General features: G+C 37.0%; 1 protein-coding gene across 1 annotated transcript in view; it reads right to left on the bottom strand.

The window, feature by feature from the left end:
• The window catches only part of PLA2R1 (phospholipase A2 receptor 1), a 112174-nt gene that overhangs the window by 15873 nt on the left and 74723 nt on the right, over nt 1-21578 (bottom strand). The window contains exons 13-20 of the mRNA XM_028113111.2: nt 19817-19962; nt 16261-16345; nt 13912-14044; nt 13297-13332; nt 12637-12794; nt 7310-7374; nt 6952-7055; nt 5247-5386 (exon numbers count right to left, since the gene is read on the bottom strand). Of these exons, the coding sequence (XP_027968912.1) occupies nt 5247-5386; nt 6952-7055; nt 7310-7374; nt 12637-12794; nt 13297-13332; nt 13912-14044; nt 16261-16345; nt 19817-19962 (867 nt within the window). The remainder of the gene's footprint in view (nt 1-5246; nt 5387-6951; nt 7056-7309; nt 7375-12636; nt 12795-13296; nt 13333-13911; nt 14045-16260; nt 16346-19816; nt 19963-21578) is intronic.

Below are 21578 nucleotides of genomic sequence, written 5' to 3'. Positions count from 1 at the left end.
CTTCTTTCGTTAAAACCCTTGAGGGGTTTCCTATTGTTGTTAGGATAAAAACAGAAACTCTTTTTCATCACTTTTCACACTCTAGTTCTCTATGCTTCCTTTAGTTTCTTCAATAAGTCCATTCCCTCTCACCGCAGGACTTCAGCACCTGCCGTACCCCCCTGCTTTTAATGCTTCCTGTCCTTCTGACCACCTCAGTCAGGTTCTCCTGTTAAAAACTTTTAGAGAACTATGTAACGCCCCTTCATCGCATGTGTCACCATTAGAGTTATACTCCTGACTGGTTTACTGATGTTTGTTCCCCCTCAAGTCTGTAAGCTACAAAAGAGAAGGGATTGTGTTTGTTTTCCTCACCATCAAATTATCAACATTCAACATAGCTGAATGAATAAAGTGTTAATAATGTGAATATTTTTTTAGAAAAGAGGAGAGGAGAGTATTTTTTAAAGGAAAAGCTATGTTGTGCATGAAATCAAATTTTGGCTAATCCCAAACTGGATGTGCAAAGCAGCCATTAGCACTCAATCCAGATCCTTGTATAAAAATGTGTGAGTAGGGGCACCTGGGTGGCTCAGTCAGTTAAGCGTCTGCCTTCAGCTCAGGTCATGATCCTGGAGTCCCAGGATCGAGTCCCGCATCGGGGTCCCAGCTCAGCGGGGAGGCTGCTTCTCCCTCTGCTCTTTCCCCTATACCCCCGCTCCTGTTCTTTCTCTCTCGCTTACACACTCTCTCTCAAATCAATCAATCAATCTTTAAAAAAAAATGTGTGAGTAGAAACATAAGAGTTAACCTAACACACACACAAGCACATGCACACTTAGAATTTTTTCTGCTTATAGCTCTGCTGTGATAAATATCTTAGATGACACACTCTTCTAGGGGTAATCCCAGGTCAAAACTCATATATCATCAAACACAGAGAAAATAACTGATGAAACATTAGAAAAGATGCTTAACTTCTGGTAGCTCAGTTTTAAAGCTCTTAATGGGGATAATCAGTCAACCAACTAGGATTTTTTTCTTAGAAAAAAAACCCCCAAAACTTCGCCCTAGGAAACTGACAAACAAGAAGCAAAATTTAGTGGGACATACCATCCTGATGCTCATTCAGAACTGTGACGTGAATAATGTCTGTCATTGCTACCTCCCAGTTCTCCTTCTGTAACTTTGTTAATCAGGGGAGCCATCCCCATGGGGCTCTCCTCCTCTCCGTTTTTAATCCTCTTATTATCAGTTTTTCTAATGATCTGATAAGCCCACTTATTCCAAGGTGTAGATGACAGATGAGACAATCTCAGAAATATTTCCCTTAAAAAAAAATAGAGTCAAAGCAAAGGAGTGAGACTCCGGTGGTGGGATTTTAGCCATCACTATGCACGGCAAGGCGTGGTGGGTGGGGACACTTGGGGACCCTGTAACCTCAGTCTGCAAAAGATCACCTTTTTCAGGTAGCCTGCTGTGACTGTATTTATTAGTCAAATCCTCTGAATGATTCAAAGACTAAGTTGTACAACTGTTGCATTGCTGGGCAAATATTGGCTGCACAGTTGAATAACTGAGGGAGCTTTTAAAAAACACTGATACGTAGATTTGAGGCAGATCAATTAAATCAGAATCTTCGGGATGTCCCCTGCACCTTGACATTTTTAAAAAGCTCAGGGGTGATTCTAAATATTTGATCAGGGCTGTGAACCACTAATCTAGCTGTTAATTATCAATAAAGATTTTTTTAAACTTTGAGCTACACAAGGGTTTTTAATCCTGCTCCAATCCTGCTTTAGAAAGTCTTTCTCCTCTCATGTATGTGTTTGTGCTTTACTCACGCCCCTTTCTATTCCTTTCAAAGGAAGCATTCATTTGCTCCCTTGCCTGAAGTCTGCTCCACCATCACTGCTACCATGCCTCTATACATAGATACTCAATCTGCTTACGCAGGAGAAAACATGGACTGGAGTTAAGCTGTGCAGATATAGAAGTTTGGGGAGAGGATAATAACCAAGGCCTGAACCAAAAACAACCTTTGAGAGTTTCTGAGAATTACTTCCCTAATGCCAAGGATTTGATTTGCTGTGGATTTCCTTAAAATGTCCTCCTTTATATATGGGAGAATTTGTGATTAGTAACTAAAAGAGCTGTGTTCATACTTTGGGGTTGCTCACTGTCTGCAGCAAAAGTGTGATTTTGAGACAAAATTGATATTCCTTTGTGGCTGTTCCATACAGAACACTCCAGGATGCATCTGTTCTAATAGTTACAAGGTACAAAAATTAACTAAAAATAGACCAAGACCTTAATATAAGAGCTAAAACCATATACTTCTTAGAAGAAACGTAAGAAGTAAATTTTTATGACCTTGGGTTGGCAACCTATTCTTAGATATGGCACCAAAAGCATGAATAACAAAAGAAAAATTAGATAAATTGGACTTCAGTAAAATTAAAACTTTTGTGCATCAAGGGATATTAGAAAAGGCAACCTATAGAATGGGAGAAAATACTTGCAAAACGTGTATCTGACAGGACCTTAATATCTAGAATATATAAAGAACTCCTACAACTCAACAATAAAAAGACAAACAACCCAGAGGCACTTGGGTGGTTCAGCCAGTTGAGCAGCTGCCTTTGGCTCCAGTCATGATCCCAGGGTCCTGGGATCGAGCCCGAGTTGCGGGGGGGGTCCCTGCTCAGTGGGGAGTCTGCTTCTCCCTCTGCCGCCCCCCCGCTTGTGCTCTCTCTCTCTCAAATAAATAAAATCTTAAAAAAAAAAGATGTGGAGAAATTACTAGCATACACTGCTGGCAGGCTTTTAAAATGGTTCAGCCACGTGAAAAACAGTTTACTTGTTCCTCAAAAAGTTAAACATAGAATTGGTATATGATGTAGCAATTCCATTCCTGGGCATATACCCCAAAGAAGTGAAAACAGGGACTCCAGCAGGTAGCTGTGTGCCAATGTTCACTGCAGATTTATTCACAATAACCAGAAGGTGGAAACAACCTAAGTCCATCAACAGATGAAAGGAAAAACAAAATGTGGCATGGAATATTATTCAGGCATAAAAAGGGATGAAGTTCTGATACATGCTATAAATGGATAAACTTTGAAAACATTATGCAGAGTGAAATAAGCCAGAAACAAAAGGACAAATATTGTATGAATTCACTTATATGAAATATCGAGACAGGCAAATTCACAGAGACAGGAAACAGATTCGAACTCACCATGCACCGGAGGGATGGGGAATTGGGAGTTATTGCTTAATAGTTACAGAGTTTCTGTTTGGGATGATGATAAGTTTTGGAAATAAAGGAGATGGTTGAACAACATTGTGAATGTAATTGTACATTTAAAAATGTATAATTAAAAATTGTACACTTAAAAATGGTTAAAATGGCATATTTTATTTTAAATATATGTTACCACAGTAGAATAGCTTAAAAAAGAACTAATTGTCAAAGGTTTTAATTCAAGACTTGGTAATACTCAGTGTTCTATTGAACACTTACTACATTTTTTATATTGAAATGTATAACTGGTAGATTTTACAGTTTGGGAAAATAGGAATCAGACAGAAAATATTAACTATTAAAAAATGTATCTCAATACCATAAAGTTTTAGAAAACAACTATATTTTAGAAGATATCTCAGAGTGCCACCAGATTGTGCCATGGGGCTATACTGGTCTGGTAATTCTTAAATTCTTATACAAAATGGTAACTGTAGGAAAGAGACAAGACTACCAGACTCAAGGTCAGAAAACCTGAGGTTGATTCTCAACCTGACACTTATTTGCTGTGAAGTTTCAGAAAAAACACACAATGTTACTAGTCTTGGTCTTCTCATATATAAGATGGGATAACAATTCTGTGTATTTAAAAAAATTCAATGAAATAAAATATATATATTAAATCACCCAGCAATAACTCTTAGCCACAAGGTGGCAGAAACCCAAATGTTCATCAATGGATGAGTGGGAAAACAAAATACAGTATATACATATAATGGAATATTATTCAGTCTCAAAAGGGAAGGAAATTCTGACACATGCTCTAACATGGATGAACTTGGGGGACAATTTGCTTAGGGAAATAAAGCAGTCACAAAAGGACAAATAATGTATGATTCCACTTATCTGCAGTATCTGAAATAGTCACATTCATAGGAACAGAAAGTAGAATGGTGCTTGCCAGGGGCTGGGGGAGGGGAAGTGATGGGTTATTGTTTATTGGATTTAGGGTTTCGGTTTTGCAAGATGAAAAAAATCTGCAGATTCATTGAATAACAATGTAAACAGACTTAACACTATTGCACTACACACTTAAAAATGGTTAAGATGGTAAACTATATTATGTGAATTTTACCACAATTTAAAAAAATCAATGCCAAATATGTATTAGGTGCTCAACAAATACATCTAAAATCCAAATGGCCCATATCACAAATTAACAATGAGAAGAGGATCACAAAGACAAGAAGGCTCTGCCAAATATAACTGAACATACAGATTGAAAACTGGCTGTCCACAGTCAAAGAGCAATTTCATATTAACATATTAAATTATGACACAGTTTGGGTTTTTCCTTTATCAAAGAATGAAACATTTATAATTTGGGATGCATTTTAATTACTTCCGCCTAAGGCCTATAAAGTTATTTTATTATAAAACATAAGGAGTGGAGGGAAAGTCTTGGCCTTAATTGGAGACAGTATCAGAAATAATAAATCTGGTTTACAATATTCCCACTGGCAATTTAAAAAAAAATTTCAATTCTGCATGGAAGCACCAGCTTTATGAGGCTCAAGATGACATTGACTGAGTTGCATTATTAGTGGGTCAATTCACAAGGCAGGCGGAGCTCTGTGCCTGCTTCAGGCAGGGAAGACACAAAAGAAGATGGAGCCTATACCCTCTGGAGTTGACAGCTCATTTGGGGGCAGGGCCTAGTTATACAGGCTCACATGAATCACGCCTAATGAAAACAGTCACACAGCACAATGAATGACTGTGTCAATAGCAAAAACTAAGTATACAAACGAAGGGTGGTGTCAAGGCTGTTTCTTTATTCCTAGAGGTTTGCCCCTACCTACATTGAAAACCCAAATCTCTTGAAAGTTGTGACAAAAAAAACTTCGAGGTCCCAATGGACATCTCCTGTTTTTTAAAAGCCACACCCACTGTTTGATTATGTTCTAAAATAAACATCTACAAAACAGAAACAAAGGCAAATTTTTGAAAATGAGTTTACCTTATAGTTAAAATATAGCCATCCTCTAGGACATGTTCCATGTTGTTTTGGGGTATCTTTCTCTTTCTCTATGACCCAAACCTTCTTTCGCTTACAGATGCTAGGCATAGAAACTGAACACTCTTCACTAGCCCAGAGTCCTGGAGGAGTAAATGGGTTAGAAATGACCTGAAACAATGCTGACTCTTTGTAGGCATTCTCCATCACATTTTTATGACTGCTAATGGTTTATCATAATTTTTTTAATCTAGAAATTGAATTAAACTGCTAATGGTAGAGTTCTCTAGTAATAAGAACAAACTGAGCAGGGTGCTAAATCGGTAAATCTAATTCAAGAATGACGAAATTTTGCAAATGCAAAACAAACAAACCCCAACTAACTAAAATACTACAATTGAAATCACAAAACTGATTAAAGTTCTGAGAATATTTGGTTTGGTTAACAAAAGAATGTAGAGTAATATTTTTCTTTTAAAATATTCAATATAAGGAGAAAAAAATTCTAAAACAATAGATGATCATCTCTATAATTCTTTAGAAAATATATAATTTTGAAAAATTAACTCAGTAACTTCTAAGAAAGAAGCACTTTTCAACACTGACCCTTAAAAAAACAGGCACACATAGACATGCCCGCAGGAAGATACATCCCAAAGTCCTTAGCCTCCTGGAAAATGTATTTTAATTTACAAGAGCTATATTTTCAGAGTAAAGGTTATAGAATGCATTTCATTAGCATTCAAGTTATAGATCCCAGAATAGGGCAAGGATGCATGTAAATTGCAAAGGCAGTTTCAGTTTTCTAGTGTGAGGGATATAAGCCAAAAAATGTTGGCATTTTGAAGGAGGGGCTGGAACACTATTTTCAACGCAGAGTAGCGGCGAGTCTTCCAGAATCACAGAACAGCCTTTCCGTAGGCTGTTGTGACACCTACTGGCAAAAGAGAGCTGATTAACAATGCGGTTTTCCCTTTCCTTTCTCTGCAGTTGCGCTTACACCAAGGATTGCTTTCTGTGTTTGTCCCTCCCCTGATTTGGGGCGCAGGTTCCTTATGAATCTGTTCAGGGTCAGGAACATAATTACCTTTTATAGGATAGAAGGAGTGGGATGGATATGAGTGGACAAATCAACCCAAATAACACTGTACTGATGAATTGAATTAAATTTAAAAACCCATCTTAAAGGTACATGTATTTCTAAATACGGCCTGGAGATACTTGGTGTTCTATGTCAAGAAGCAGTTGATAAGCCAGGTATTAAAAAAAAAAAATACTGAACTCAATGAAAATTTTTCTTAAATGTGAAAGTGGAAGTAAATTCCACGGGGGTTAAAGTTCTGGCCAATTATAACTGAATTATTATGAAGAGATTTTAAAAAGGGGCCCATATTGAAATTTTTTAGAGACTAGTATTTGTCAAGCATATTTTTTACCAGTTTCTTTGGGTCTATTTCTGGTGCTGTTTTGGTTCATGAGGAATGACTTATCTGGTTGTAATTCATTTTCAAGAACATGAATGCATGGAATTAACTGTAGGAATGGCCATCATCAACACTTAAAACTAATGAAACTCATTACATTCAATTATAAAGCAAGCTAGCCAAACAAAACCCTCTCACTGAACTAATGCAATGAAAACGAGACTTTAAGCCTTCTGAAAATATCAGTTTGTGTTATAAACCGAAAAATGGATAGATAAAATAACCTGTTATGGATGAAATGAAACCACATCTCTGGCTCTGACTATTCATAGATCCTTCTCTTCCTTTGTCCCAGTTCTGATATATTACTGGTGCTCCATCTCTCCAGCTGTAGGTAAATTAAGAATTTTAGGGTCTTCTTTTATTCTGTTATGTTCAACCTCCAACACCATTCTTGGAGTTCTGGGGTAATTTTTATTAAATTAAAAAGATACTCATGTCTTTGGTTAGAGAAATGAAAATTTATAAGTTAAAGATAATATTTAAAGGCTATTCAACAATTGATCACTAAGATCTAGTCCAATCATTCTGCAAATAAAACCTGTCAAACAAAATACAATGCAAATTGATCTAGGTCCATACCGAAATTCATCATTGGCTCTTTCGTCTCGAAGTCCAATCCACCAATTTACACCATACTTTGATAGCTATTAAAAAGAAAAAAAGAAAATGTCAGCATTTATTCTACTTGTTTTCCCTTTTCACTATTAAGATTAATGGGGTTGCTGTTAATAGCTTTCTATTCTTCAGTATTTTACCCAATTATCTAAAGAAGAGTACACTAAGGCCTAGCATCTTGAGAGAAGCTGAAACTTCATTATTTTAAAATATTCCCTCCTCATTATGAAGGGAAATTGGAATAAAATATTGAAAATCTTTCATACAACTTTCCCTATGTATTTAAAAGTAAATTTTCTAGCTCTCATAATAGGGCTTTAAAGAGTAATATTGTAAAGTAAAACAGGATGTGGACTCCTATTTTTTTTACTAAAAATTTAATGGTTTATTGTCTCAGTGATTTATAGTTCACTGCATATGGTATACTGTTTGAAAAACAGTTCAAGGCACAAAGACATCAATAGTAAAAAGGATTTTGAATTTTTGGCATTAGCCTGATTGTTAAGTTTTTAAACTGAGTATTAGCACCCTCCCCATTTTAATAGAGAGACACAATATAGGACAAAGGAATACTATAGAACTTCCGGTGTTTAACAACCAGAAAATTATTTCTATATTTTACTAATTTTGTACCATTATTTATCACACAGATCTCAGTGCAAATAAAGTATAAAATGAAACAGCATGTTCACACATGTGTGCATGCACACACACACATACATTATAGCAAATGTAATACTGGACTTATGACCCAGGAAATTGAAATTCCCTCTTTACCTATAAAAGAGGAAGAAGCAGTAAGGATTTCTCTAAGACCTCTAAATCAATATACTTTATTGTGTGTGGGCTGTGTGTGTGTGAAATGTAACTTAATTTTTAAGCTAAAAACCTGTGAATTTGAAGGCATTGTGTATTTAAATTTGCACTTCATTTCTTCTATAAAAATTGGAGAATACACTTTAGGATATATCTATTTTTTTCCACATGAATGTTGGGTCATCATACAACAGAACCTAATAGCTCTCTAACATTTTAATTTATAAACAGGTATTTTTATTCCTTGAACAGTATGGCTGTCTGCCATATCAGCAATTTGAGAATAATGCAAGATGGAACAACTATAATTTGGGATCCCTGAGGTGTTGTTTCATGGACATGTTCTTACATGCTGAATTCAGAGTCCCATTGTCAGGCTTTGGAATGGGTCCATTGAGACTGGCTGTGAACTCGGTGGGAGAACCACAACAATTTCATTCAATCTAAAGAGGTCTCATGTGCAACAATATTGGAAATCATGGCCCGATTGTTCACTGCCCCAATTAAGGACCTCTAAAGAGAAATTATAACTACCACATCTTAAGTGACATATTTATTACCACCTCAATTATAGCATGGTGAGCCTCCACATGGCACATCACAACTTGTTGTGATATGGAATAGAACTGCAAGCTAGAAGGACAAGCTAGAAGATATCCAGGGTGAAAATAATCCATGGTGAAAAATAGATGTAAATTTTAGTTTAGGTATCAAATCACAAAAATAGAAGACTTATTAATGTTATTTCATATAAAGAAATGTAATATGACCATAGATTTCATAACATCAACTACGTTTTGTTACAGACATTATAGATAGCATCATATGGGAAGATACTTATAAAAAAAATAAAATACAGCAACAGCCAACATAATCTATGAAGTAATTGATTTATGAAGTAACATAAGGAAGAGTAACCTGTCATGTCCTCAGATGTTTCCATCAAAAATATCAAAACCAGGTTACTTTAAGGGTTTAAAACCCTGTATTTTGGAGGATGACTAATAGATTTGATATATTTTTATTAGAAGTGTTTAGACATGAAATTATTTTTTTTAAGATTTTATTTATTTGAGAGAAAGAGAGAGAGAGTATGAAAGAGAGAGCACAAGCAGGGGGAGCTGCAGAGGGAGAGAGAGAAGCAGGCTCCCCACTGAGCAGAGAGCCTGATGCAGGGCTCCATTCCAGGACCCTGGGATCATGCCCTGAGCTGAGTGCGGACGCTTAAGCGACTGAGCCACCCAGGCGCCCCTAGACATGAAATTAAAAATAAGAGTAAATTGCAATTTTGAAATGCAAATATTACACAACACAGCATAAAAATGTTAGTGGATTAATTGACTAGTAGTTCATGTTAAACAGCTCCTAAAGTGCTTATGGCTTTTTACTTTTTTGGCATTAATCTAAGCAACAAGATGGCTCAAAAAAGAAGTACTCAAAAATTCACTCTCATCATGCCTGTGGTATTCTGTTACTCAAAGAGAAAATACTGACTAACCACTTTACCAAGATAGAAACATTTTGTTAAAAAAAAATCTGCTTCAGATTTTAAAAATTGCATCCAGCTTTCTTTTTCAATAGTTCTTTCACTTTCCAGCTAAATGTTATTTTTGTTTTTCACATTTCTAAGTTACTACTCTTTATGGGGAAACTATACAACACATATGTAATATAAAAAATATTTAATTAGGGGTGCGTGGGTGGCTCAGTCAAGGTTAAGCATCTGCCTTTTGGCTCGGGTCATAATCCCAGGATCCTAGGATCGAACCCCGCATGCGGGTCCCTGCTCAGTGGAGTCTGCTTCTCCCTCTCCTCCCCGCTCGTGCTCTCTCTCGCTTTCTCTCAAATAAATAAATAAAATCTTTTAAAAAATATTTAATTACTATTCTGATTCTTCCTGCACTTATAGAATGAGTATGCAACAAAAGTGGGTGGTATGATCTCTACATGTTTAGTTCCTCATCCTGGAATAAAATCACTCTGGACAGACTCATTCTAGTACAACAGTCATAGATATGGAATTTCTTACTCGTGAAGTGTAAATGGTCACCATAAATATCACTCCTACCACCACCAAAAAGTGCCTAACACAGCCATAGATTATGCGATAAAAAGAACTGCTTTGGGAACTTACAGCTTTCTTCTTTCTAAATTGATACCCTTTTCCCTTAGCTCCCTTGCCCCTTTTCATTCTACACATTTTAAACCAACCAGTAATTTTCTTTTGTAGCACAGTGTGGTGTTAGATCAGTCAGCTGCTCACCCATCAAACTGACAAGGCATTCTGTATCAACATGGTCACAGGCTGGGTAGCAATTTTGCCATGTAAGACACCACAAGGTTTGTCTGGTTTGATATCACAACTAGATCTAGCCCTCAATTAGTATCATAGCACTGGGTGTGACTTCTCAAACAGCTAAACCCACGGGTTTTACTATTCCCTTCTGTGGAAGGTATTAACTCTTCCATCCTCACTGGCTTCCCAACCACTAATAATTGGGAGAGTGAAATCAGGGACAGGTGAAGAGAGGAGACCTGCAGATATTCCTAGGGGAGCTAAGCTCTGTTGGAAAGATCAAAGAAGCCTTTCATTGCTCATGTCTGAGACAGAGCTGACACCATCTTTTGGAGAGGGATTTTAGAACTCTTTTTGATTTTGATGTAACGAAGACATTGTGCTCTTATACCCCCCACACTGCTGTTCTGCTACCAGCAGACGGTTTTTAAGTGACCCTGTAAGTCAGATGGCCTGAGTTCATTTCCAGATTCCACCACGTAGTTGCTGTGGAAATAACCAAGTTGCTTCACCTCTTTGGAGTTTTAGCTTCCTCAACGGTGAAGTACTGATAATAGACTTCCCACAGAGAGTCCTTGGAAAGATTAAATGCCATTAAATATTAGTATTTAATACAGTGCCTGACACAGTTATAATAAGTATTGGCCAAATATCAGTTCCATTTGAGACATGCACTTTGTCATGTTGATGGATGGATTTGTTTTCAGACATTGACCTGATGTCTTGTTATTGCCACCAGGAGTCTGTTGTCTTGTTAAACAAACGTATTTTCTGACATCATGTTGATGCTTAACATGGATTTGGCTTGAGTGTTCCATTTGTAGGAGAGGAAGGGTGGTAAAAAATAGCACACAAACCAATAGTGGGGAATATCTCATTCTTGTGGTTGGTCTATCACTGAGACTCTATGGAACTGTGGGGTTGTCACCTAACCACCCTGTTTTTCAGCTTTTTCCATCACAGCTCAGTAGCAGTCCTGACCTACCTGCACCTTGCAGGCTGTCTATGCATCAAACAGGATTATAGAAATGGAAAAGTCCATGAGCTGTAAGGGAAGACATTTCTCTTACACGCCAAGGATGCTTTAAATACAGAGCTTCAACAATCAACTTACAACCATGTGAAAAGATGATAGCTCAAGAAAGGATTCCTGGTGATCATGAAATAATGTTAAATTTTGGAAAAGAAAAGAGCTTTTTCTTACTTTCAAAGATTTCCTAGGGAAAATTGGGAGTGAGTTTCCCCCCTTAGTGTCCCCTTGATAATTTTGTACATATTGCTCCCCTTTCACTTATTATTATTTCCAGCTTTTTAAAAACAGAGACTGTGTCTCATTTTTGTGTTGTTGACATTTTTATGTCTTTGACGAATATCACAATGCCTGACACATACCTAATGCTCAATAAATGCTTGTTGAAGAAATATACTGAAAATGTACACTATTCCTCGGCAGTCTGCTTCATTATTTAACAGGTTTTGCATGCTTCTTTCTAATTAGCCTAGCTCCTCGAAGATTGTCCAAGTCTTTATCTTAAATTGAAATGGAAAACCACTCCTTTTCATTTGATGAATACTGAGTCTTTATAGACTCAATATTCATAAGTATTATACTCATGTATAAGTATTATACTCTTGTAAGTAAAATTCAAAACTTTGAAATAGCCATGTGCATGCACCCCCCCGCCCCGGTACACCTTGTCCCTCATTTGTGCTTTATTTTCCTCCATATCATTTATCTATTTATCTTTTAATAAAATATTATGTAATGCTATGTACTTATATTGATTACAGTCTTTCTTCCCATACTAGACTATAAGCTCCCCAAGGGCAGGAATTTTGATCTATTTTAATCACTGATGGAGCAGCCCTTAGAAGAGTAGACTCTGAATAAATATGTGCTGATGACTGGATGAACCTCATTAAAGCAATAAAACTCTACTTATTCATAACTGTTGCTAATAAAGAATGAAGATAAGTGAAATGATCGACCAACGTAGTAAACCTGTGTTTCCATTATTTTCTCTTAATCCCTATAACAGGAAGAAAATCAATTCTCAAGAATCTGTGGTTTTAAATGAAACTTAAATAAATGTCTGAAGTCAAATAAAAAAAAAAATCCCCCAATGACAGAAGAAAGAGCTAAGCTCTGAATTTCTCATGATTAATTGTATTCAAATACCGCTCTTATTTTGCTGTGGATAAATTCTTGCTCATGTGCAGAATGAATTGTGAGAAGATCACCACGCAGCCAGCCACAGACAAACTCAAAGGAGGGCCATTCTGCAGCATAAGTATGAAAAAGGTACTCCGCATCCTGATAAAAGAGCCAGGGAGCATCTGAAAGACAACGAGACCAAAAAAACAAAAACCAATGCAAATGATGCAAAAGCCATTGACTGATATGATGCAGACTGAAATAGGATATGCTATGATTGACCCCAAATTTGTAATTTGGTCACTTAGCATTAAAGAAAAGTGTGTGTGTGTGTGTGTGTGTGTGTGTGTGATATACATAAATAAGTATATTTACACACACATAACTAAGTATATAATTTGCTTATTTTCCTTGGTTTTTCTTATCTAAGAAAACTTCATTTGCATTGCAAGGCCTGGGATAAATGCATATTTTAAAATCACGAGTCACGAAAAGAGTGTTATTATATTAATCTTTAATCATTTAATGAATTTATTAATTTGACCATTAATTAGTTAATTTGAACAAATTAGTTCTAGATTGACATAAGAAAAGAGAGGCTCGATTGGAGGACTGTAGTAATACAGTAATGGTAAATAATGGCACGTAAATTAGAAATTCAAGAATTGCCAGGATAGTTCTTACCATACTGGTACCAGGGTGGAATCTTGGGTCTCACATCTGCAAAGTGAAAGCAAACCATCTTGAGTGACCTTTCTTCACAAGTGCGCCATCTCTGAATTACTTCAGCTCTAAACACGGTATTTTGTACTTTGCTTTTTAAGAGACCATTTAAAAACCAGGTACTTTGTGCTGTTTGAAATGTGGTTAGTTCTCATACTTGAAGAGGAGGCTTAAGACAGGCCTCTGATTAAAGAAGAAAGGATGTGAACACTTGTCAAGGGCCTACTGTGTGTCACACAATTTTAGGTGCTTTCACTTACTCATTTGACAGGTAATTTTGTTTGCTTGTAAAGTCACAGTGACATTTCTTCCAGGTTGTACTCGAAAAATACCATATTCCACAATAGAGTTGGTTATCCTCATTTCCTATTAACTAAATTAGCATACTGCCCTGGTGTCACCTTTTCTCATTCCCCTATGAGGCGTTCTTTGCTGTACAGTTTGGTTCGTCATGATGGTTGTTGGTACTGTAGTCCGGGATGTTTAAGTTTTAGATTTCTATAACTCTTCGCTTGGAAAAGTGCTGTAGATTATTAGAAAGCAAACATATAGTAAAGATCTTATTAATATTTTTACCTCTTGGAATTTTGCATATCCATTCACGTTTGGAACTGCAGTGCAAAGGCAGCAATGTCTTATTTGCCTTATAAACAGCACAGTTTCTTGCATCTTCTCCAAAATAAGTATTGTCTAAAAATGAAGAGACAACCTGCAGCAGATGAAGTTCGTTATTTCTTAACGATGATCCCCCACAAAAAGTTTCAAAAGATCAAAAGAAGCATCTCTGTAAATAAATCACAATAGACTTCTGGAGGGAGCTTAAGAAATGTCTGGATAAGACTGCAGTTAAAGGTTGTTCCACATTTGTGAAGAACAAGCTAACCAAACTAGCATTTTTCCTTAAAGATGCTTTTTTTCTTAAAAAGAGGCAAGCTACTCCTTTCTCCAGAAGGAACAGATGAGACGTAGGCTCCCTTTTGAACTTGCACTATTGTCTCACTGGCCACAACAAGGCTAGCCCTGGGACCCTGGGTACACTTCAGAAAGGCTCTGACCTGTTACATTTGGGTCTCATCTGTGATGCAGATTCTTTTGTGTATACATTAAGCTTTTAGTCTTTAATCACTAAATTCTAAGTTATCACTAGCTTTAATTGGGAAACCCCAACGCTTTCCATGAATGGTCATGTAAGATGAATGTTAAATAAAAATTTGATTTTCTCAATGATTTAATGGCTACCTGACAGAAGAGTGGATGGACCACAGGTAAAACTGGAGTAAAACTTTGGGAAAAAGAGGATGTTTGAAACATTTATACTCCTCTTCAAACACGTACACAATCATACAACTCCTCTAACTTAAAAATATGTAAGCTCAGATTCAGACAATTGTGGGAATTTGAGTATTTGTTTTGTCCAGTAGGGAGTGGTAGGGAGGAACTCCTTGCGCTGCTTCATGGCTTTATTTCATTTTTTCTGAACCAAACTGTCTATTCCTCTCTATCACTAATAAGATTGTTTTACTAAAACAAAAGGAAGCATTCTCAGCCTCTACATATCACATTTCATTTTCCAGCTGCCACACTGACATTAACCACCCAACTGTGCCATGTGGTGACTGCCATTTATGCAGCAGGTGGACCCTGCTAAGTTCCTTCCATTCTCTGGGCCTCAGTTTCTTTGAGAGCAAAATAGATGGATGGGGTGGGTGATCTCTAAGGTCTCTTCTTACTCTGTGGTCCTGATACCCTTCTCAGAGAAGCAGTACAGAGGTGGAAATGTTTCATATATTCATATATGTGTGTGTGTGTGTGTGTGTGTGTGTGTGTGTGTGTGTTATATGTTTAACTAGCATGTCATTATTTTTGTTTTCCACATATAGTTTTCCACAGGTGCTTTCCTTGCCACAAATTTTCTCTAGTGGGACTAGAGATCATTTTTCTCTATGGATCTTTACTATTTCAAAGTTTGGCTGCTGATATTTTGCCAACTAGGAGACATTATAACATCATGGCTTTGGAGGCAGACAACCTGTGTACAGATCCTGGCTCTCTTATGCATTATTTTAGGCAAACTATTTAAGCATTCTAATAACCACTGCACTGAATCATTATAAGGGTGAAATGAGATCATGCAGCAATGCATTCAACCCATGTCTGCAATATAGTTCGGGCTCCATAAATAGGATCTGTGTTAAGTGCTCACTGCAGGCTCTTGCTAGCCTCCTATTTCACAGGTGTAACTGAATATATTGATTTTGCGTGTGCCCTCAGAGGGATCTCATTTCAATCTGGGATACTGCTTCCATTTTTTCCCTGTCATCTTGAGGAAAATAGGAGAATTCCTCATTGCACCTGAAAACAAAATGTAATAGTGAGTTCCTTCTTTCCTTCACAGAGGTTTTTACAAGTATGAGGCGGAAAGAAAAGCAAGGTTTATTTCCAACCGAATAACTTGCTCTGGTTGAGAAGGAGATGGTATTTCTAAGGCTGGCACTTCTGTCCTTTCAGAGATAAACCAAAATGGTTCTTTTCATTGCGATCTGGACAAGGGTCCCACATTCCTATAATTAGGTACTAAGCTAGAGAGGGAGAGTGGAGTAAAGAGAGCTTAATATTATTTTAAACAATAGTAGCTTCTTTCTCAAGGCTCTTCACATGGGAGATAGTTCGGGGTGGTTTTTGGAGATTTTGATTCCTTTCCAGGATGAGATCTACAGCTGGCCTCAGAACTATGTGGCTTGTGAAGTTTTCCCCGGACTTTGCAAAAATAACTTATAGTACCAAGATCTGGTGCAGTTTTTGATCTGGGTCTGAGTCACAGGAAATATGGTCATTATTTCCAGGTTCTCTTGGTTGGTTGACCAAGGTGTTCCAGGGCCCCCTGTTTTGAATTCATTTCCTTGTCTTCAGTTTGGAAAAACTTACAGGAGTCCCATCAGACCACTCCCAAGAGCCAGCATTCAGTGGGTTTCTTTTATTAAATCCAATCCAGAACTGCCTTTCTTCTGTCCTGTGAAGAGAAAAAACAAAAACTTGGCTCTTCCTACTGAATTCACAACATAATGTAATAGGTCCAAGAAATATTTTAAAGTATTTGTGTGCACAGGAAAACAGCTGATACTCCTGGCAGGATAGAGCAAGTCAGCAAACATTTATTAACATTTCCTATATGCAAAACCTGAGCTATGAGATGAATGTAGAGAAGATTAGCCTGGCTTCCTATTTCTCTTGGCTTGTATGGTGTGCTCGCTGGTGACATGCAGTTGAGGGAAAAGTTAACCCATATTGAGAACACCGCTTTGTCATATTCATTAGGAATGGCAACATCTTTCAAGCAGGATAAGAACACACGAAAGCAAGTTGGTAAGAAATTTTGGAATGTCTTTTCCCTAGAGGACTTTTTACTACTTTACTATGTATTTACCACTTTCCTATGCTTTTGATTTTTTGCTTTTTTGTCAAATGTTCATGTTCTTTGGAGGTTAATTACCACCACCTCCTTTAATAAAAGGTACACAGCAGATTTTGGTTTTTGTTTTTTCAGATCCCAACATAAATAATTTCATAGCAAATCAGTCTGAGGCACAGTAGATTCACTTCAGCAGTTACCACTGGGTTAGACTTGGTGAGAATCTCCACAGAGAACCATCTTTCCTCCAATTAGGCAGAGGACAAATACATCAAACCACAGAGTACTCAATAAATCAACCAATAAAGTCTAATTGTACAACAAACCATCTCACTAAGATAATTTTCTGAGAATAATTTGGAGAATTAAAGATTTAAAAGATTCAGAAGTCACGACAGATGCTTTATTTTCGTTACTGCAGGGAAGCAAGCCTATTCTGAAGCATCCCCTTCTCAGATATGTGAGCTATTGTGCCCGGACAATACAAATGAAAGTAAAATGTGACTTAGAAATCTGTGAGATCATTGGGACCTGGCTGGTGACTGCCATGATTACAATTTACAATTTACAAGGTTGTGGAGGGGGAGGATGCTGCCTTAAGGTTAAACCAGGTACCTTAACATCAATGACCTAGGCTGGGAATTCATATCACTCGCCTGCCTTGAGAACTTTTTATTCCTTTACTTCCTGAATTCAGAGTTCTACGTTTTTCCTGAAATGTACTGGCTCCTAGATGGTATTAATTTTCTCTTCATCAATTTCCTATAATTTTATACTTTTTAATAATATAATAAACAATAAAATAGAAAATAAAAAACAGTGCCATAAGAAGGACAAGCATGTATGCTACTATAAGAACTGGTTTATTTGCTATAATCAAGCATGAGATTTTGTTAAACTCCCTGGCAGTCTGGATACAAAGTAATATATAGCTTTTCTGATGAAGTGCTACAGATTGACAATTTGATAGATGTTTGGCATTAAATTCTACAAGAAATTTCAAGTGTGAGAACTTACATAAGTAGAAATGACATAATGATATTTGATCTTACAGCAATTTTAGAAGTAGTTTGCATGTGGTTATTTCATATAGCAAACCTCACTATACCCAAGTATGAAAGGATGTTTTGCAAGGTGCTAAAGTCATGAAGAAAAGTTACGACTTAGAACAGTGGAGATTATCCCATATCCCCCGGATCTGTGGCCCCACACCAGACTTAGAGTCCATTAATCAGGAAGCTTCTTGAAATTTTCTTCAGTTTCAGAGAATCTGACTCAGCAGCTCTGGTGTGAGACCAGACGGCTCCGCGTCAAAAGGTGTCCCAAGTAAGTGTGAGAAACAGTCAGATTTGGGAAACACAGTTTAGGTCAGCATTTCCCACAGGGACTAGCAGTTCCATGGGATGTTGATAAGTGTCCTCAAAAAAAGAGGCTTGTGGCTGAAGAAAATGCTTCCTTCTAGAAGCCTTTACAATGCTAATACATATGGCAAATTTCCAAGTTTGTGCCTTGTTTTGCCAACATATTTTACTCTTTCCCCAACAGTACTCTATGAGACTCACATCAGGAGATGTTGTCAAAGGCTCCTACCATTAAGGTCATTACTGTAGATGCTAGAGATGAATAATTTGATAGATATTGCCTATTAATATTCTTTTGGAGTGTCCTAAAGGAAACCTATGGGGAAGGCCAGGATTTTCCTCAAAAAATAGTTTCGGATTTTCTCTGTAATTGAGGCAAACGTTTCATTGAGACTCCAGATTTCCAGAGCTTGGAACATAGTACCTGGTGTTAGCATTTGTTTTTTTCTGGAGGGGAGGAGGGTGGGGGGATGGGTTGGCCTGGTGATGGGTATTGAGGAGGGCACGTTCTGCATGGAGCACTGGGTGTTATGAACAAACAATGAATCATGGAACAGTACACCAAAACAAATTATGTAATATATGGTGATTAACATAACAATAAAAAATCTAAAAAAATAAAAAAAATAAAAACAAAAAAAATTTCATAAATAAAAGATGAAAAAATATGGCAAAAAAAAATGTATGGAGCCATGGAGCCATACTGCCTCCTCAGGGGCAGGATTTTTGTCTATTTTGTCTATTGCATTCTCCAGCCAGCTATGCATATTAAAGTACCCCTCCCATAGAAAATATTCCAAAAATGTATGCTAACGATAAGAATATTTTAGAGAAAGGGGCCAATGGATGAAAAAACTCACTAAAAAGAACATAATGGCTGTCTTCAAGTGTTCAGAAATAGAGTCGACTTGACCTGTATTGCTCTGACTTACTAGAAAGTTGATCTTTGGAACCAGCCTCTAACAATGGAATGGGCTTTCTCCCAAATAAGGAGCACTCAAACGAATTGTGCAGATAGTAGGTGACCACAGGAAGGAATTTTTGCATTGGTTAAAATATATCACAAGCCTTTTATGTTTCTTCAAATTTAAATTAAATTGATTTTCTAGCCATGTAATTCAAGATTCTGGAACTTACAAGCTGGATACTGACAAGTGAATACCTGTTTCCTCAAATGTAAAATTAGGACGTGGATTGGAATTTTTTTTTTCAATCAGTGGGACTTTTTTTTTTCCCCTCAAACAAAATCTTACATGGACTCCTCATCTATACAAAATAAGCAGAAGTGGAGCTGGTGGGAGCTGCTCTGGTGAGTCAGTGATGGAACTAGGGCCTCTGCCCACTTGGTCCCCTCCCTGATCTTGGGGTTCCAGGACTCTCAGGATCCTCCAACAACACTGAAAATCATGGGGTTAGATAATTTGAGTTTGGCAGAAGAGCTCTGAAATTCTGATTTGAGGTACACAGAAAAGATTTCAGATATCAAAACGATTGCCACTTTGTTCTTTGTTTTATGGAATGAGAACTTGGTGCAATATAAATATAAAACTATATGTGTATATTTTTCTTTCACAACTAGTAGCTAGTTGGTTTTAGGCTTAAGACAAATACCTGAGATTTTAAACAAATATTTGGGATACTCATCTCTAATAAGTCATTACTGGGAAACAGAAAATTTGATTGCATTTTTTCAAAATTAACAAGTATTTACCTATTAAATTTTGAATGTAAAAGCTCATTCACAAAATTCTCTTCCTCGATATGGGCAAAGCTTGCCAGGTGAGCTCCAAATTCTTCACAAAATGCTTCTGCTTCTCTCCATGTTCTTTTCATCAGGACTTTTTCACTATGAAATACCTGATTTAGTAGGAGGAAAAAAAAGTTGACACTATCATGGATAATGTGAGGCTCTTTAATTCTGGACAAGAAAATAACAGTAATATAATTGTCATTATTCTATAGTAAAAGCTTGACCCAGTAGGGAGAAATAACATTTATTGAACTAGAATGTGTCTATTCATCTAAAACTATTATCTCATTTTATTCTCACAACAAATTCATGAGGAGGATATAATGAGCTCAGTTTTATAAATAAACTCCTTGAGAACTCTTTTTTTTTCCTTCTAAATTTCCTGTAACTGGCATATACTTGTCCCTTAATAAATGTTTATTAAGAGATGTGGACAGTCAGGCTAAAAGAGGTTATAAATTTCTGGTCACACCGCTACAAACAGGCAGAGCTAGGATTAGATCTGGTACTCCTTGCTTCAAGAGCCCATGAATTCCTATCCCACCAGATTGCCTTCTGACAAATTAGAATTGGCTGAATGATCATGAATCTGGCTGACCCATGGCAGGAAATGAGAAATGAGATCTGGGACCTAGGGCAGGTATATTACTAAAGTCTTTGGGTCTTAGCTATTCCTAAATCTTCTGCTGTTTCTCAGCTGTCCTCACCGTAGCAGGAAGACGTCAGTAAATGGAGAGTCTACTTCTGACTCTATTTAAGATCAAGGGTGAGGGTCCAAAAACACAGAACTCCATATCCTAGACCTCTGTGCCCTCCTCGTTTTTAACTGCCTGACATTATACCAGAGTCTCTAATGCCAGGAAGGCACCCTGTGGACAGGCTTCACCAGACTCTGATTTGCTGAGACCAGAATGAATAGCTTTCCCAGTCCTGTGGGCCACAGCACAGCCTTTCCATCTTTTAAATTATATGTCAAAACTCACCTTCTCTGGGAACCTTTTCTTGAATCACTTAAAATTCATCAATCCCACCACCATGCCCCTCAAACACACCATACATTTGTTGACATGTCAGGGTAATATATAGTAGAAAAGGCACTGGACTGGGGGTCCCAAGACCAAGGATTTATTCCAACTCTGTCAATAAATAATTGTGATCTTGGGCAAATCACTTCATCTTGCTGCCTCAGTTTGCTAATTTCTAAAGTTTAACTTATTGCTTTGTGAGGTCACTGTTATCCGATGAATTTAATGTAGGGTTGTATATGTGTACATTAAATTGAATGCATTCACAGATGTTTCATGACAAGAAGATTGTAGGTACTGATTTACATTTAGGATCTAAAGCTGATATGCAAAAAGACATTTCTTCACACATTTTTTCACACATATATATACACACACATATATATCAACTGTATGTATTAATTTGTTTGGCCCTCAGATGTCTGACAAGTTGCAAAAGCTATTTTTAGCAGCAGAATGGTATTATTCCATAATAAAGACTTTATTCATTTTCTTACAAACTATGGAATTGTACCATTTCAATACCCGGTGAGCATCTGCCTTGTTCATTTGATACTGTGCAATAAGAACAACATTGACTGGGGCCTTGATATCAATCTTCAAGAAGAGGCCTTCAGTATCACCAGGGATATGTCAGTCTTTTGACTTAAAATTATTTTGGAATATAACTGAAAACACAGAGATAGTCAACAAATATT

This window comes from Eumetopias jubatus, unplaced genomic scaffold, assembly GCF_037043125.1.
Source record: "Eumetopias jubatus isolate StellerSeaLion01/CBP00866 unplaced genomic scaffold, mEumJub1_p1.0 scaffold_3, whole genome shotgun sequence".
NCBI classification, from domain to species: domain Eukaryota; kingdom Metazoa; phylum Chordata; class Mammalia; order Carnivora; family Otariidae; genus Eumetopias; species Eumetopias jubatus.
Note: the sequence above shows the minus strand (reverse complement) of the source record. Positions and strands in the feature narration are given on the sequence as shown.